The sequence below is a fragment of the Podarcis erhardii genome (assembly GCF_964252035.2).
Source record: "Podarcis erhardii genome assembly, chromosome: 12".
Classification (NCBI taxonomy): domain Eukaryota; kingdom Metazoa; phylum Chordata; class Lepidosauria; order Squamata; family Lacertidae; genus Podarcis; species Podarcis erhardii.
In genome coordinates, this window is record NC_138513.1 from 37613737 (window position 1) to 37633551 (window position 19815).

At 41.4% G+C, this 19815-nt stretch overlaps 1 protein-coding gene across 4 annotated transcripts in view; it reads left to right on the top strand.

Moving 5' to 3' along the window:
- The window catches only part of ANO10 (anoctamin 10), a 99192-nt gene that overhangs the window by 42688 nt on the left and 36689 nt on the right, over positions 1–19815 (top strand). For all 4 annotated transcript variants that reach the window (XR_014161520.1, XR_014161521.1, XM_081882083.1 and 1 more), the window contains exon 12: positions 19195–19311. Coding sequence is in view for 2 of the 4 variants with exons in the window: in XM_081882083.1 (XP_081738209.1) it covers positions 19195–19311 (117 nt within the window). In the remaining 2 variants the exon portion in view is untranslated. The remainder of the gene's footprint in view (positions 1–19194; positions 19312–19815) is intronic.

Sequence of the window (19815 nt, forward strand, 5' to 3'; positions counted from 1 at the left end):
AGCGCTAAGCCGCTAATAGGGGTGCTTCGCAAGACGAAAAAACCGCTAGACGAAGAGACTCGCGGAACGGATTAATTTTGTCTTGCGAGGCACCACTGTATTATTATTATTATTATTATTATTATTATTATTATTATTATTATTATTTATACCCCACCCATCTGGCTGGGTTTTCCCAGCAACTCTGGGGGGCTCACAACAGAAATAATAATAATAATAATAATAATAATAATAATAATAATAATAATAATAATGTGATAAAACATCAAACATTAAAAACTTCCCTAAACAGGGCAGCCTTCAGATGTCTTCTAAAAGTCAGATAGTTGTTTATTTCCTTGACATCTGATGGGAGGGCATTCCAAAGGGCAGGCCCCACTATTGAGAAGGCCCTATGCCTGGGTCCCTGGAACCGCCAGAAGACCATCGGAGCTGGACCTCAATATCCGGGCTGAACGATGGAGGTGGAGGCGCTCCTTCAGGTATACAGAACCGAGGCCGTTTAGGACTTTAAAGGTCAGCACTGACACTTTGAATTGTGCTCAGAAATGTACTGGGAGCCAATGTAGGTTTATCAGGACCAGTGTTATATGTTCTTGGAGGCCACTCCCAGTGATATATTGATAAATCATTCGATAGCAGTTTGAATTATGGTTTCATAATTTTTGACCTGGCAATATACTGCGAATCGTGTGTGTGTGTGTGTGTGGTATGCAAAAATCACAGTGTTTGAAAAACCATGCAGCCAGCCAGTGCTTTTCTTGATTCCTGCAGCCTCTGTTAACTCTGCCGGCTCCACATTCCCCTACCTCCTGCAGGGGACAACGAATCACCAGAGCAGGTGCCGGCAAAAATCCCAATGCGGGAAAAACCCTACACCAGCCAGTACCTCTACATAGCTCCATCCTTAATTTAGACATCACAATACAGTAGACCCTTGGGTTATGTTACTCTCGAGTAATGTAAATTTCGGGTTGTGAAAGCGGCAAACCTGGAAGTATTTTTCCAGGTTTCGCTGCTTGCACATGCGCAGAAATGTTCTGCGTGCTGCATGCATGCGCAGAAGCAGCGCCTCTGGATATGGATTTTTTGGGGTGCACATGGACCCCTGGAATGAATTACATTTGTATCCAGACAGTCCACTGTATGTTGGTATATACATCACAGCGTTGAAAAGCCCAGCCCTAATCTGTATACCATTGGTTTCTTTTTCCACCTTCTGGCGGCTCCCTCGCTGTGAGAAGCCAAGTTACAGGGAACTAGGCAGAGGGCCTTCTCGGTAGTGGCACCCGCCCTGTGGAACGCCTTCCCACCAGATGTCAAAGAAAAAAACAACTACCAGACTTTTGGAAGACATCTGAAGGCAGCCCTGTTTAGGGAAGCTTTTAATGTTTAATAGACTATTGTATTTTAATATTTTGTTGGAAGCTGCCCAGAGTGGCTGGGGAAACCCAGCCAGATGGGCAGGGTATTATTATTATTATTATTATTATTATTAATAATAATAATAATAATAATAATAATAATAATAATAGTTTGTTTGTTTGTTTGTTTGTTTCCTGTTCCTCACTGGCTTCAGCCTGCACCAGGCCTGACTTGGATATACTGTACCTCTGCATAGGCAATTGTCACGCTGTGTTCAAAATCAGGTTTAGAGGAAGTCTTTTGAAAAATAAAGGCAGGATCTTCTGAGTATATAATGTTTCAACATAGTGACTTATCTCTTGTCCCAATGATCTTGCATTAAACATCTTATTGATGGATCTCGCTTTTGCAACAATGAATTATCAGATTGCAAATGAACATTTCTGGGTAGGAGGATGATACTTAGATTTTCCTGCAATAGTGGTATATTTGCCCTTGTTACGCCCGTTTATTCTGCTACAGTTTGTTTTTCCTTCCATTTGTCCTCTTTTTAAGTATCTTGCAAGTTCTGCAGACAAGAAACCTTTTATGAAATGTGTTTGACAGCTGCAGGATTCGAATGCCAAGATCTGGTCCCCACACATCGTATCCTCTCTTTGACTTCTTGTCTAGTATTTTGGCTGAGTTTTGCTGCCTGCTGCAGCCTATGCTTCTGGGTACAATACAAAATCAGTTTGTTCAAGTTCGTCACTCCTGCTGACATTTATTTGGCAATTGTCAGCGTAAGAATTAGTCTCCTCCTGAGTATTTTAGCACAGACAAAATTGATGCATTTACATTGTTTGATGGGCTGCAATAACTGTCCTTATTATGTAACTGCCTTCCCCGATTCATTGTGTTCAGATTTGTTGCATTTGACTTGATCTTCTACACGTTAGAACTACACACTCTACTGAAGTGTTTCCACCATTAACAACATTATGAAAAGCTAAGATTGGTGCAAACTGTCCATATTTAGATATTTGAATTGTCATGTCCTGGGCTCTATTTGGGTTAATAATTGTATCTGTTTATAGTATATACTTCATGGGCACGGCACACATTTTTAAAATACTGCGTGCCCTTTCTTGACCACGTACAAATCAATTTTTCATATTCAGAAGAATTTTTTTGCAAACAAAGGTTTCTCATTTTAATATGATTGCTTCTTACATGAGAGAACATGTTGCCCTCACTTCACATTGGACATTTTTGACTGCGTGCTTTTTGTAATAGACCCTTTGTGCCCCTGCCTTTTCATCTGTGCTCATTCAGGCCAAAGTCGGCTTGAAGCTTCCTGGCTCAGTGTTGCATCTATTTTTATCTAATGATTGGTTTTCTCGCTTCGGGGATTCACACATTGTAAACTAAGACACTGATTGCCTTGTCCTTGCCTGATGTGTTTCTTGTCTGGTGGATTACCACATGGAAAAGTAATAGCATCTTCCTCTGGAATACAAGCAACAAATGCCTCAAATGAGAGCCTGCTGTGTGATATGTGTTACTTAACACAGCTTCCCTTAGACAGTTCTTAGTATATTTTATGGTTATACTTTGGCAAAACAGTACAGTGTGTGTGTGCATGCGTGCAATATGTATGTATAATGACAATCCACAGAACTATCACAAACCAATGGCTTTTGTGTGCATGTGGGTTGAATATACGTGTGCATGCAGACTCTGCATATACAGGAGATGCCCTGTTTTCTTCTTGGAGATTGATTCATACTTGAGCAAAACCTCAAGTGCATATTTGTAGGGCCCTGGATCACGTGCTGTGTGTTGGAATGTGTAGCGCAGATATTAGAAGCATATCACTTGTGAGCATGCAATTTTACTTGTATCAGTAACCAGTTTTTACCTACGAATTTAGGAATAATTACCGTATTTTTCGCCCTATAGGACGCACCGTCCCATAAGGCGCACCTAGTTTTTTGGGGGGGAAATAAAGGGGAAAAAATTATTTCCCCCCCCCAGGCGTGGGGCTGGGGCAGGGGAGGCCCGAGCTTCCCCCGCCCCAGCCCCCAAACAGGCAGCTCTCTGCAAGCCGTGGGAGCCCAGCTCTGGCTCCCGCTGCTTGCGGAGAGGTCCGCGAAGCCTGGACGCGCTGAGCTCAGCGCGTGCAGGCTTCTGCATGCAAGCAACTCTCCGCAAGTAGCGGGAGCGCTCCCGCTGCTTGCGGAGAGGTCCGCGAAGCCTGGAGAGTGAGAGGGGTCGGTGCGCACCGACCCCTCTCACTCTCCAGGCTTCAGCGAAAGCCTGCATTCGCCCCATAGGACGCACACACATTTCCCCTTCATTTTTGGAGGGGAAAAAGTGCGTCCTATAGGGCAAAAAATACGGTAATCAAAGGTGAAACTGCAGAGGAACAATAGCTAGCTATCTGGTTAACATCAGTAATATTGCACAAGCTGAATGGAATCTTCAGTGGGACATTCCTTTCCTCCTCTCACCTTGACTCTAGATCCTATTCTGTTGTTCTGAGAACTTAGCAACACAGTTCCTTTCCCCATCTTATTCTACTAACTATAATTCTCCCCTAAAATCCATAAATAACAGACACTTTTTAAAGCCTTTTTTTTGTTTACTGCCATTCCAAATTTACTTCTGTCTTAATGGACATGTTTGAACCAATATTTCCAACAAACATGCTGCCCACATGAAAGTTTCTAAGAGTGTTTCAGTTAAAAAAAATTGTTCTAGGCAGTGTAAATCTTCATCATGGGATAACCAAGTCCTCAGCCAACTTAACTGTGCTGTCTCATAGTATATGCTTAGAATAGAGGTTGCCAAACTTCCCTTCTGTTCTGGGACTTCCATGGTATTGACATCAATTTTGGGCTGTTTATATGGGATATCATGCCACATAAAGCTGTTCAGCATTTTCTGCCAACTTCTTAGTTCTTTTGAATCTACTGACAGAGGTAGTGCAATAAACAGAAGCAGGAATCTTGGCAGAATAACAATCCTAATTGAGTTTACCCAGGCTATACAGGATAAATTCAATTCCTTCCCCCAATCTTTTAAAGTCAGACTTTATGTGCTGAATCAGTTTCTTAAACTTCACATCTTCTATTAATCTCACTCTTAAATATTTTACTTTATTATATTCAACCTATGTGGTTGCATCATATAAATTTTGTCTTGCACATCTGAATTATTAAAACCTCTATTTTCTGTTTGTTAACCTTATATGCCAATATCTTGCCAGATGCATCTATAATCCAAAAGATATGTGAAAGCAAGGCTCTTGAGTTTTATGAATTTTATGCCCAGTTGATCCTGTCCTGGAGCCTTATTCACCCCCCTTTGGCTCCTTTCTCCTCCTTTCTTCAACTCCTTTCCCCTTTCTTCATCAACTATAATTCCCTCCCTCACTTCCTTGTATGGACAAGCCATAGTTTGCTGTTGCGTCCAAACCAGAAAGCTATGGTTTCAGCTTGCCCTCCAAACTAGGAATGAAAGTCATAGTTGAAGTGGGTTTCAAATTCTAGTTTAAATGACAAAACATGCCAATTCAGATTTATTTGGACCATAGGTGGTCCAAATAGGGAGTAGATTGGAGCATATGAGTGAAAAGGGGAGGAAGCAGAATCTGAGCCCAAGCACTAAAACAAGGGTTGGCTATTACACCAGAACAGCCCTTATTCTCGGTGTAGATTGCAGTAATCGCCTAAGGATTTGTATCCTAGCTATGATTTGCAAAGCAGAGTCATATGGATCATGTGTATGATTACAAAATAGGAAGGAATGCAGATCTAAGACTATACTTCCTAAAAGTAATCTCTTGTTGTCAGTTCATTATCTAAGGGTTTTCACCGGTGAGGCAGTTGGGGTTGCGATTAATATTGCAGCATAATTTGAATTAGCTTTCAGAATGACATGCAGCCTAACACAGTTGCTTTATGACTAGTCCATAGAAATAACTTTATATTAGATAGTTGCATTACTGTTCTGGAATATCAGAAATGAATATACTATATTCTTACAGTCCTTCTACCTGCGTAATGTAGAATTTATTTCTAAAAACATGTATAAAGTTTTCTCTAAGTTAATACAGTCTAAGCATTTTTTTAAAAAAATCCATCCATGGAACATAAAATTGTGTATCAGCAAAGCAAACATTTAAAAGCCTGCAATGCGTGATTGTAGCTACAGTTTTTAATTGCATAGTGTTGATACTGGAGCTGGCATGGTGGTATTACTGAACATATTTGTAAAGTGGATGTGGACATGATTGAATTATATTAACTTTGTTTATCTGTCTGAAGCTAGGGCTGTTACAAATGAAAATCTGCTGCCACGTTATGGGATGGAAGATAATTATGAAAATGGAGTCTATATAGGAGAGATAAATTTTACAGTCCATATGCTAATTGCACTCTTGATTGAGAGAAGCTGGCAGCAGTTATAAAAATGCACCACTTCTATGTAGGAAGCATTCTGTAACCCCTGATGATTATATTTAAGCTACGGGGAGGCAATTTATGTCTCAACAATACAGACATAACCTTGGGGGGTCTCTGGCTCCAGCTTTCTGTGCAAAGCCCTTCTACTGATACCATGGGTCACACCGGGTCAGATCCTCTGGTTGCTTTTTGGCAGCTAAGAAAGGCCTACTTGTTACCCCCTGTGTCTCACTCAGTTTACAGCCCCATGCAGTTATTTAAGCTGGCACAGGATCCCTTGGCATTGCTGGCTTATATCCATTAGGGCACCTCCACCTGGGTATTGTAGTTGAGAGGTCACACAGTGCATGTGTCTGCAAAAGTATGTTAGGAAAAAATTGAGAAAGCTGTAAACTAGATCAGGTTGCACTTTTGCTTCACAGCAGATGCATTGTTTCTTGAAGAAGAAGAAAACATGACAGGTATTTTATATTGAGATGGGAACACAACACAACCCCATAAGCAAGAGCCCTTTCTTCCCACGAATATTTGGAAACATTGTAAGAGGAAACTTGCTCACATTTAGGAAATGTGAATCTCTGAATATGTATTTCTTTTTTTTAATAAATATTTTTATATGTATTTCTACATCTGTGTGTATATACACGCTTGATCATGTGTGGTTTTTCCCGATACTATAAGATGCTGAGCACCACAGCTCCTTTTGATTTTGAGAATTTTAGGTTTCTGTTCCCTCCTTAAAATAAGATTGATATAATGAAGACGAGTCCCTTGCTTGTGCAATCAGAGACAGTACATAGGGCAGTTGGTGTGAAAGGAGTGCCACTGTAAAGCATGAATTTGTCTTCGTGGTAAAATTTGACTTGTCTTGCATCTGTTTTCAAAAACATTCAAGTTTTTTTAATTACTTGTAAAAAGCTTTGTTCAGGGTGTGATAAAAACGGTTTTTAAAGGGATCAGAATAGGAAGGGGACATCTTACAGCCTTTAGCACAAAAAGTGAAAGTTTTTATCAGGCCACAGTGAATATAAATCTTTAGTATGACAGCTGTCTTTCAGTATTCTGTATTTTGTTCCTGCATGCATTTTCATTTTGTACTATGATGTTTCCTTTTTGAAATATCTACATCTTACGTAGCCCGCTTCTGCTGAATACCAAATGCACTTTGACATTTAGATGCAGTCTTTTAGTTCTGCCCTTTTCTTCCATAGCTGACAAGATGTGATGACAGATTGTTTTTTAATGGTTTGGAGAAGTTAACCCTTCCTCTGTTTTTTTTTCCTTTCTACTCTACCAATTTGCTAGTGGGATCCAATTAGGGATGGGGGAATATGTCAATCTCTGTTTCTCTTAGTTTCTCATTTTCCCCATCTTAAGTTCAGCTTGCAACATTTTTTGCATCAGTTTGCATTGAAAACAAGCAAATTCATTGCAAACAATTTTTATCAGCTATTGATTAAGTGGGTAAGGTTGCTAAGGGAATACACCTTTGCCCTGCTCTTAGATTTGGCTCTCCAGTTAATACAGTGTTCTAATCTAAATATTATTATTTTTTATGTGAACTTTTCCATACAAGGGTCACATCCACACCATACTTTTAAAGCATTCTTATAGCACTTTCAAAGTCAAGGCGAACTGTAGGAATTATTAAGGGTGCTCGGATTTGTTACGTCTGCAAGGTCAGATTGTAAGTCTGCAAGGTCAGTATGCAGGATTCTTGCGGAAGCCTGACAGTTAATGAGGCATAAGAGAGCTTTAAATGTATGGTGTAGCTATGACAAAGAACAATTATATGTTGTTATTTGATTATTCATATTGACAACTAATATCCCTTAGCTGAGTATTGCTTAGGACCACAATACCTCAAGGACCGCCTTTTCCTATATGAACCTACCCAGAACCTGAGATCATCTTCTGAGGCCCTCCTTCGTGTGCCTCCTCCTTGAGAGATCTGGAGGGTGGCAACACGAGAACGGGCCTTCTATGCAGTGGCTCCCCATTTGTGGAATGCTCTCCCCGGGGAAGTTCGCCTGGCGCCTTCATTATACACCTTTAGGCGCCAGGCAAAAACAATCCTTTTTAACCAGGCCTTTGGTTGATCTGATTGACATCCTATACCCTTTTAAAATGTGGCTCTTTGGGGGAGGGGCATGTTATTGGTGTTACGTACTGAAGTTCTCACCCTGGGCCAGCAGGGGGATACTGTAGATAGTTCAGGTCCACATATGCAAATAAGGGATCGAAAGTGACGTTCAGTGATTGGATAGTTACAGAAAGTTGTTACAATTATGTTGTACTGGAGCTCTATATAAGCAGGCTGGCTGAACCCTTCAGTTCAGTTCTGTTCTGACCTGTGAATAAACAAGAGCTGTTCGGAGAATCGCTGTGTCGTCTGATATGTTCACCCACAACCTAACAATTGGGTTGTTGTTTTTATTCTGATTTTATATTTTGTGATCTTTTCTGTGAACCACCCTGAGACCTCCGGGTATAGGGCGGTATATAAATTCCATAAATAAAAATAATAATAACTGGCTCCACTGTGCTTAAAGGTAAAGGTAAATGTACCCCTGCCCGTACGGGCCAGTCTTGACAGACTCTAGGGTTGTGCGCTCATCTCACTGTGCTTAGGTGCTTCCTAATTCTGCCCTAGGGCGAGGATGAACTTAGGTGTATTCGGTAAGAGGCTGGAGAGGAGGTTCACATAGCAGAAGCTCTGCTTCACTGAAGAATAAGGAACGTTAGCACTGATTTGATTACAATGCATATTGCAAGTTCCTATAATCAAAAGAAATATAGAGAGAAAAGCACTTCCTTATAGTTGTGGGACAAGGGATCCTGAAGGAGACAAACGGTAGAAATCCTAGTGTATTGTAGTTGGTATATTTGTTATTTAAAAACAAATACACCTGCTTGTCCCGCTGCTTTCCCCCAGGAAAATAAACATCAGTCAGTTTTTCTGTAGATTGACGTTCCATTTCAGCAGAAAACCGCAAGTTTTCCCAGGGACAGTGGTGGGACAAGCTAAAAACCTCTCGAGCCCTTGCTCAGAAAGCATGAGACAATCAGAAATCCTCTTGGACCTGTTCTTTCTAGACACAGAACAAGCAGAAGTGTGGATGAGCCCAAAGGTTTTTTTGTTTTGTTTTTTAAGGCTGAAATGGGAGAAGATACTGTAAAACATCTCGACCCTGCAATTTTAATTTGTTGTTCCCTCTTCTGTAACATACTGAAGCTAATGGAGTAATCTTGGAAGTCCACCACAGTGTGCTTTGTTTCCGCATACCTGAAACACACTCCCTTTAAAAAGAAACACATTTCCTCTATCCATTTCCAATAACTTACATCATCTGTGGTTTTCTGGAATGTCCTGTCTCTCTGTGTATTGTGACACATAAAATTGCCTACCTTATGAATGTATGTGCCTGGCAGCGAACATACAGTATAAAATAATTTCTGCTAAACGTTATATGTAGAATAATGTGTGTCAGCATCAGTGGCTTCTCACATATTGTTTATTCCTCCACAAGCAGCACCGTTCTCGGTCAGCTGTCATTTTGTGACAACAAAACAGCAGCGGTACCATTTCTCCAGATTTGACATTTATATCTCCTGGAGCAACAAAACACAAAGTCTTTCTGGACATTTTAGAATTTTTTTTGTCTTAAAGGAAAAACATAACTTTGCATTTGCTTAAATAATTTGTAGGATTAGATATAGGGATTATTCCAATCACTTTTTCCTTGTCCTCCTTTTATGGTGACTCAAACAAAGCTCACTTTAGTTATCCACACTAAACAGTATACCATCTCGCTTCAGTTAAATGTATGCCTGATTAGACTTCATTGTGGTGAGCTTTTTTTCACATTTTGAATAGAGAATGTGGGCCCAAAAGCAAAGCACCTTATTTTAATATTTTTTTTTATTAAGGATTTTCTTGTTTTACAGAAGTGAAGTGCCTCGTTTTTTTTGTCTTCTTCTTCCATGTAACGTTTTTACAAATCCGTTTCATTTGTTGAGGCATTAGGGGGAGAAGAAAACAGAAAGAAAAAAGAAAGGGGGGGTGGGGAGAGGGAGGATGGATGGGGGTGGGGTCAGGTCAAAGCACCTTATTTTAACAAGCAAATTATTTTTGTAGTCCTGTGTCACAAGTATTAATAGCATTTACGCCATTCCTTGTAAAGATACAACTAAAAAATGTGTAAAAAATAAAAAAATAAAGAAAGGAAGTAAATATAGATTCAGATGTTTGAAACTAAGAAATCATTTCAGGTGCAGGAGGTCAGGAATCTGCAATAAAGACAGGACAATAGTTTGGGATTGAAATGGCCACAACTTTATTGATTAGAAATGTCAGTAGGTTTTGGCATGGGCACTAAATATGTATCCTGCATCAACAAGCCCAATTGCTGGCTGATTATTCTATCTTGACTAAGAAATCATTATTTGAACCATGAGTTATATGCATTTACATAAACTTCATAACACAGTGGGACTTACTTTTGAGTAAGCAAACATAGTATTGCATAGTTAGTAACTAAATAACAACAACCTATGAATAAACAATATGTATAATATGATACTAAGGCTTTACGCTATCAGGCTTTCAGGGTTTCAAAAAGGAGTGTATTGGCAGCTTGTGTGTATTTGGTCCCACCAGTGGCGTAGCGTGGGTTGTCAGCACCCGGGGCAAGGCAAGTAATTTGCGCCCCCTAACCCGTGGATTTGCGCCCCCTAACCCGTGGATTTGCGCCCCCTAACCCGTGGATTTGCCCTAACCCCAGATGTTGCGCCCGGTGCGGCCGGCCCCCCCTGCACCCCCCACGCTACGCCACTGGGTCCCACTTAGAGCCGTTCTATGTATGTCTAGCTCTACTGGGTTCAGTAGGATTGCATTGCTTTGTACAATATGCTAAGTATAGGATTTGCAGCATTAGCATATTTTTGAGCAATTATACTTGTGTCAGAAACCAAATAGTTGATATATGTGAACACAGTAGTGTAACAAACTGTTGCAATGAATGAATAAACCACCCTTCCATCTTTAAGTGTAACCTGTTGCAACTGAGTCTAGATGTTGTGGTAGAGAATGTTCTCCATTGCACCCGAGGAGGTGTTTTTCTAGGAAGCAAAAGAAATAATGCATTTTTCCAGGAATTTATGAATCACATATAAGTGATTGGGGAAGGAAAATTCTTCAGCTGGATGGAGAACTATTCTGTTGTCAAAAAGCTGGCTGAGTGATTTGAGATTAACTTTAGCAATTGCCAGAATTATTCATTGTAGAATAGTATTATGCATACTGAAATAATTTATGAAGTGCCTGCTTTCATTCAAGTGAGGAAAATAAAATATTTACAGTGTTTGAAAGACTAACTGTACAATAGTGTGGGCAAGGTTAAAGCAGTTTTCAGTAACACAGTAATTGTTATAATTTCTAACACATTTCTCTTGTAGCTACTAACTGTTGCCTCAAGATGCAAACAGGACTTTTAAGTAGAAAACAAAGACCCACTTTATGCCCTATTTTCTGTATTGAGCTATGGGCGCAATGTTGCAGCCTAAAGATATTTGGAATATTCCAGGACCTAGGCGGTCCTCAGCCAGTGATGTCCCAACTCTGCCTTCTGCTCTGACCTGCTAATTTATTCCTTGTTCATCATCACATGCTCCCTGTGCAGTGGTAATTTTGCTTGTCCCCTCCCTACTTCCCACTCATACCCTTTCCCTTTTTTACCCACCCCACTCCCTGTAACAAATCCACTTTTCTGTGCTCTTAGCTGTATTCTTCTATCCTTTTGATACTGCCTCTAAAGTTTAAAGCAGGGGTCATCAGAGCCACCAGACCTCTCCATTTGGCTGGCCGCCAGACGATTTTGCTCATGGCATGCCCACCTGCCTTATACCTGGTGCCATGTTGTGTCTGGGCCAAAAGGGATGTTGCAAGCTCTGCCAGTCAGCTGATCAGTGCCTGCAAAGCCCTTTGCAAGGTGCTTTGAAGCCCCAACTGTCAGCTGATTGGCTGAGTTTCAAAGCACAGCTCAGGGTTATCTGCAAGCCCTGACGGTCAGCTAGGATCATTTTTTTAAATAGGTCTTCTTTCCCCTTTTCTCAGAAAGCTAGAGGCAGCACTTTGAACACAAACTACCTACCCTCCATGGGGAAGATGTGATGCTTTTAGGAGCATTTGCCCCTCTGCAGAGATGTCAAGGGGGTTCTCTGGTGAGCTCCCATTGCTCTGCCCCAGCTTCTGCCATCCTAGCAGTTTGAAAGCATACTAGTGCAAGTAGATAAATAGGTACCACGGCGACAGGAAGGTTAGCGGTGTTTCTGTGCACTCTGGCTTCTGTCACAGTGTTGTGTTGCACCAGAAGCGGCTTAGTCATGCTGGCCACATGACCCGGAAAGCTGTCTATGGACAAACACTGGCTCCCTTGGCCTGAAAGTGAGATGAGTGCCGCAACCCCACAGTCACCTTTGATTGGACTTAACTGTCCAGGGGTTCTTTACTTTTTACCTTTACCTTTCAGGAAGCCTCTTGGAAGGTGCATTCCTAGTGTTAATCTGCTGATTAGTGCTGGAAGTGCTGTAACCAGCAGCCTCTTTTGAACTTTCGCAGGTGGGTGGTCCTGTGCACCTGTCAAAGTTGGCCTGTGAGGGCTGGTGGAGATAAGGATCTGGCCTGCTGACTGGATCCAATTTCCTATGCCTGGTTTAAAGCATTTTCACATCCCTCAAAGTCTTACTTTCACAATTTCTGACGCAGTAGCCTGTTCTAGGGCAGCCAATAATGCACCGCTACAAAGAGCACACAGAATTGCTTAAAGGTTATGTGGCAATGATATAGGAATTAGATGGAAATTAGAAAATATCTGAGCTGATGAAGTCCACATCCAAGATTTTAAGGAACTGCCATCCCTACTTCAAATTTGGCGATTGTTTTTAGAAACAAAGAATGCTTATTTTCCTAGTAATTGGGCCATGGGAAGTGTTGTTTTCTTCTTAATCCCAGCTGGCCGTCTATGAAAATGACTTTGGAGGTCTTGAGCAAAGAACATGAATGGAATTATTTAACATTTCTGATACTAGAAAAATCTCAAGAGGGTCCAGCAGTCATTTACATTAGCTTGTCACACCTTATGAGAAGGCTTGCCTATTTGCAAGTTGTAGAAACAGTAGGCAGCCCCTCTCCCTTCCCCAAATAGAATAATTTGCTCTCTGTGATCGGTAGGTATGCTATACTGATACTTTAAGACATGTTCCTTTTAGCAGAAAAACTAACATGGTAGTCAGGTTAACATTCCTAGTACTAAAATGCAGCCTTGTGTGTGAAGGGCACATATGAATAGCTGCAACAGTGTGGAGGAAGGAGTATTTAACATTTCCTCACTGGCAGTTCCCACCCCCATCAAATTTAGAATCATAGAATCATAGAGTTGGAAGAGACCACAAGGGCCATCGAGTCCAACCCCCCTCATCCAAGCTGTTTTCCTCACCTCTGAAGGGAGAAAATGTAACACATGTGAGAGTAAAGTCTTTTCAGCCCACACAGTTCAGCTGTTCCATATGAACATCCATCTTTAACAACCCCAAACTAAGTCAGACATTGGAGATATGTGATTGGCCCTCTGGTTTCTTCATCCTTTCTTAAAAGAATGAAAATAAAAGATAGAGGGGTGAAGGGTGATACCGTTCAAGACCATAGCACAGGAGGAGAGGGTATTTCAAGCCATTTTCTTAATGTAAATCCTCACCCCTCTTCCCATTACTGTTTGAAAACATTTATAGATACTAAGCCAACTCCTTAATTATGTGAGATCTGGAAGTAGTCTACTCAGACTCCCTCCTAAAACCCACCAATGAAGGAGGCAGGAGAGCCAGAATGAGGCGCTGTGACTTGCGCCCCAAAACTCCCATGCATTCCTTGTCTTTCTGCAAACTTCAGTGGTTAGTGTTACAGCCAGCCAATATGTGTTGCCAAACATCAGCTGTTAGGAGGAAACACCTTTGCCTGTGTTTGCTACAAGGGTCTTCTCCCTTTCAATACAACTGCACTGCTCCAGCATCTTTTGTGTGCTCACCATTTGTGAATTAAATGGAAGAAAAATGTTTTATGGGGGGAGGAAATCAGGGCAGTAATTTATACTGACCATTTAAAGTTAAGACTTCTAGCATGATGGTGAGGAGAGGAGAAATATCCCTGTCTTCCAAAGACCTTTCTCTCCCTACTTGAGTGGAGAGGGGTCTGCTGATCTCCTAGTGCTGGCTCTGGTTAAACTTACTGAGATGCAGTCCCTGAGTGCATGCCCTCCATTGTAGATGGGCCTTGAGGGCAAAAGGTTGCCCACTCCTGATTCAAACCAAGAAGAGATTTTTTTAAAAGGCTTGTGCACAAAAAAATTAGTCTCCATGTGTACAATTTTGGAATTCCAGATATTTCATATGCTGAACAGAAATGTCACTTTTTAAACATTCCAGACATCTTTCCATTAAGGTACATCAGTTAGATATAACATCAGTGTATGATACTGGCAATCAGTTAAGAGGTACTTCATAAAGCATGGCATTTATCACAGTGTCACAAGTTGAATTGCTTGTTCATTTTTCTCTATCCGCTTTTCATGTAGAATTTATTTCAGAGCATGATCAAAGCTTTACTCTTCATTAGATACTGCATTAGCTAATTTGACTTTTGGCAACCCACATCCTTGTTCCTATTAAACACCATCCATAAATTGAGATAAGGATTCTGCCAAAACGTTTAAGGATTGCATGATGGAAATATACTATTGGGTGCATTATGCCACTGCATTCTAGACTGCTGGGTGGGTAAATTTGAAGTTAAGAAATGCTATCTTATATACTTGAAAATAAAAGACGGCATTTTAAAGCATCTGAATATTGACAGAAATATGAGAAAAGACAGCATTAAGGTCCATTGATCAAGGATCAATGAATGAGCTGTCGTGTAATTTATTATGGCTGATTAGGGGTTTGTTTGTTCGCTGTATTTACATTTCTAATACTTGCTGGATACCAATTCATGTAGCTGCTTATTGAGAGTTCGCCAGGTATTTTCACAGTTGTAAGGGACGCGGGGGGCGCTGTGGTCTAAACCACAGAGCCTAGGGCTTGCTGATCAGAAGGTCGGCGGTTCGAATCCCCACAACGGGGTGAACTCTTGTTGCTCGGTCCCTGCTCCTGCCAACCTAGCAGTTCGAAAGCACGTCAAAGTGTAAGTAGATAAATAGATACCGCTCCAGCAGGAAGGTAAACGGTGTTTCCGTGCGCTGCTCTGGTTCACCAGAAGCAACTTAGTCATGCTGGCCACATGACCCGGAAGCTGTATGCGGACAAACGCTGGCTCCCTCGGCCAGTAAAGTGAGATGAGCACCGCAACCCCAGAGTCGTCTGCAACTGGACTTAATAGATTTTCAGGATACTGCATTGTTTCCAAAATAGTACCATGCTTTTGCTACAGTTGTGCGCAAACACAGGACGCTCAAAGCATTGAATATGTTTGCATATCAGCATACTGGATTAGTTTCTATGTCAGCAGGAACTTTGAATCCAAAGGACCATGTTTAAAGTTCTGTTTGAGCTCAGAGGCTTTTCCCTGGCTATCTCTCATGCCCCCCTGAAGGCTGGGTATACTCTGGAATAGTTTTGGGGCTGCAACCAATGCTGAAAATAATGAAAACTGATCTCCCCCACATAGAGTGCCAAAAGGGCATGTTGGATCCATAACGTAGATACTGGGTGAACTATTTTGTTCTTCACACTTGAAGAGATAAAATAACATGTCAAAATTGTTTCAGTAAATATGGTAATCATCCATGATAAAGTTATGAAAGTTTTAGGCAACACCCACTCCTCTTATCAGTATGGTATCCTGGGCATGACTGATAATTAGAATTAACATAGAAATTGGTCCAGATGCTAAGATGTGTTGAAATGGAGTAAGACTGTAGTCGGTAGTCTGCTGTGAATTACAAGAACATTTTCTGTGGTATGGTTGGTCTCTTAGTTGGCGACACGAAAGTGATCTTGAGCTTTAATAGCGTATATCTGTGTTGTTTCTCATTCTAAGCCCTTGCAGAGCAGCACTATTTTAAATTGCGAGACTTAAAGTCATTCTGCTTTTCAAACACATGTTCTACATGATGATTACAGGGTGTATGTCTTGGTATGAGGAAAACAGGATAGAATTAACATGGCTCCCTGGTGTCAACACTAAAATATCCTCCTATTTTGCCATCTGCCAAATGGGTAAGAAGCAAAATGTCAGTGTCTCTTTCACCCTTGATAATTGCAGCACTATCAAACTCTTCGTGGACTTCTGCCAAGTGCTCAGAGCGCCAGTGGAGCTGGCCAGTTCTGCAAAAAATTACCGCCATGAGCAACAGGAGCAGCTGTGTTTCCACATCAGTGTGTCCCTCAACTTTGTCTCTGCTAAAAAATTAGATATGAAGTCTTGGAATTTTGAGCAGCTAATTTGATTTCTGCAGTGACAGCCAGCCACTATTGCATAGATAAAATAAGATCAATCCAGTTATCAAGAGAGGTTAGGAAGGAGTGTGTTCAGGAAGGAAATCTGATTGAAACTCTGTTATAAACCGTTGGTGGTTGCTGAATTAGTAACAATCTAACTTATTTATGATTTTATTTTGAAAACTTGTACCAAAACATCAAAACAACAATGAACTATAACACACCCCATCAACATTGCTAGTATTAACATCAAAGTCAAGCCTCCATAACAGAATCCTATGCAGCCATCCAAACTAAGGGCTCGTCCAACACTTTCGCTTGTCCCGCCGCTTTCCCCCAGGAAAACCCACTGCATCAGAACAAACATCAATCAGTTTTTCAGCAGACTAATGTTTGTTCCCATTCAGTGGTAAACAGTGGGTTTTCCGGGGGGGGGGGGGAGTGGTGGGACAAACAAAGAAACAAAACCCCTCTTGGACCTGTGCCTTGAAATCATGGGACAAGCAGAAAACTTCTTGGACCTCTGCTTTCTAGGTATGGGACAGGCAAAAGTGCAGATGAGCCCTAAGGAATGAAAGATAAACCAGCAAAAACAAAACAACCTTTTAAAACAGCCACGTTTTTACCAGCCACTTAAAACAATATAGGGATGGGGCCTGGCATACCTTGCTTGGCTCGACATCATCCCTGTTATGAGGTCAAGATTCCGGCTTATAGAACCTATATGCAGAGTTAATAGGGCACTCATTTATATATTGTATATTTACAAACAATAAATTAAGGATCACATTAGGCATGGTGCCACATAGAGCACATCATGATTTTCATTTTATTTTACTTAATAGCAGGTGCCAGAGAGGGGAGGCTTTTTCTCAGAACTGCAGCACAAAAGGAGGAGGGAAGGTTTAACTTTTCCCTTCCCAGCCATGATCCTGACTGAAGTGCCTCTCACACACTGCTGTTAGCCCTAGTTTCTGCTTTTCCCTCGGCACCCATAAAGAAACGACAAAGTCCCCAAAGCAGTGTGTGTGTGTGAATTTCACTTTGTGATTTGAAGCAGTCAGTCAAACCTTTAGCCACAGTCTTCTGGTTTCTGGTAAAATGCAAATAGAAATACAGTGGAACCTTGGTTTTCGAACATAATCCGTTCTGGAAGTCTGTTCCGACTTCTGAAACGTTCGAAAACGAAGGCACAGCTTCCGATTGGCGCAGGCACCCTGGAAACAATAGCCGACAGCCGCATCAGATGTTTGGGTTCCAAAAAACATTTGAAAACCGGAACACTTACTTCCGGTTTTTGATCTTCAGGAGCTGAAATGTTTGAGTACCATGGCGTTTGAGAACCAAGATTCCACTGTACAATTTCTAGTCTTTGTTTACATACCATATTTTTCACTCTATAACACGCACCCGACCATAACACACACATAGTTTTTAGAGGAGGAAAACAAGGAAAAAAATATTCTAAACGAAACAGTGGATGTATGATTTTTGTGGTTCATGCTGTGGCCACAGACATGTGATCTGACAGTGAGTTTGGGGTAGCCCAATGCAAAAATCCTGAAGATCCATGTGGATCCATGCTTTGTAACCACGTTTTTGCACCACTGCGGCTCCAGGCAACAGCGGGTGCGTGATTTATTTGGTGCAAGCTGTAGCCATGGACATGCTGTGTGATCTGATGGTGAATTTGGGGTGACCCAGTGCAAAAATCCTGAGGATCCATGTGGATCCGTGCTTTGTAACCACGTTTTAAGTGGGAAGGGAAGGAAAAGCACTCAAGGGACAAGGAACACGCATGGGGTGGGTGGAGAAGGATGCTGCTAATAATGCAGAAGAGGGGTATAAGGGGAGAAGCAAGCAGGCTCTGCTTCTCTCCCTCCTCCCTGGCAAACTTTGCTGCTATTTAGCCAGCTGAGTGGGGAGGAGAGAGGGACAGAGAGCCTGCTTGCTTTAAAGGAGCCAACCGGACAGGAGCTGCTTACACTTGTGTAAGCGGCTCCTCTCCTCTCCCGCTTTGCTCCTTTAAAGCAAGCAGGCTCTCTGTCCCTCTCTCCTCCCCACTCAGCGGCTCTTCTCCTACTTTGCTGTTTCAAAGCGAGCCACGGAAGAGGGAAGGAAGGGGAACCATGGATCCTCTGCTCACGACTGCAGCAGATTCCCCCCCCCCCCACCCATAGGCATTCCTTCCATAGCACACACAGACATTTCCCCTTACTTTCTAGGAGGAAAAAAGTGAGTGTTATGGTGCAAAAAATATGGTACATCATACTTGCCAATCTTTTAAAATACACTTGCAGCATATCTCTCTGTTCTTTGTCTGTTTGCCTAATCTCTGGTTTTCTAATCTACTTGAGGTACAGCACTACTTGTTACTGCAGAATAGACTATTTTTGGTTTGAGGCCCACGACCTAAAATACAGCTTCATGGATGGATGGAGGGCACCTAACGGATCAAGTGACATTTAAGGATTTACTTTCTCCTTGCAAATATCTGTGAAAGTTGACATGGTAGATATATAGTCTTATCCTGTCAATGTATATGTAGATTTTTCTCCACTTACTATCACTTACTCCCTAGAACAGGCACCCCCAAACTTGGCCCTCCAGCTGTTTTGGGACTACAACTCCCATCATCCCTAGCTAACAGGACCAGTGGTCAGAGATGATGGGAATTGTAGTCCCAAAACAGCTGGGGGGCCAAATTTGGGGAGGCTTGCCCTAGAATAATGCACAAAAATTGCTGTTCACTTGTGTTTCTGATAATGTTCATGTTATACTTATCCCTTGTGCGTTTTTAATCATTGATGATAATTTCTGCACACAAATACATGCACTCATAACTGAATGGTATTCTGTTTATCTCTTCTCTCCCCGTTCCCCCAACCAGCATTTAGCACTAGCTGTGAAATTTCTTATGGCATACGCGATTGCTGATAAACCACGAGACATCCAGATAAAATTGGCAAGGCTGGAATTTGAATCTCTGGAGGCACTCAAGCAGCAGGTAAGAACTAAGAATATTGTAGGAATATTGCAGGTGAGAGAAAGATGGAAATTGTCACTACTATCCTTTTTTCCTACTGAGTTTTGTTACATACCCTTAAAGCATCCAGTCCCTTAAAATAATTCATAATGCATTATTGCTACCAACATTCAGTTTTTAATGGTGTAAGTGATGGCTCGGCTGTATGGATACATGCCAATATATACAAGACCATTTCTTCTCTTGGCATTTAATGTCTACTTACAATGTCAAAATAAAGGGGTATTTCTAGTGCCAATGAACATTCATTGAGTTCTGCATTTGAAGCCACATTATTTGTCATTAACTCTTGTCTTTTCAAACTTGCCTAGGAGGCACATCAACTTTCTCAGCTTCTCCTGCTAAATTGCTCTTGTTATAAGTGCATCACCCTTCTGCAGCTGTAACTGTACTGCTAAGCCAAAGCAATTTGTTGTTAATTTGGATTAAAGCAGCCCAAAATAATTTGGATAACTCAACAGTAAC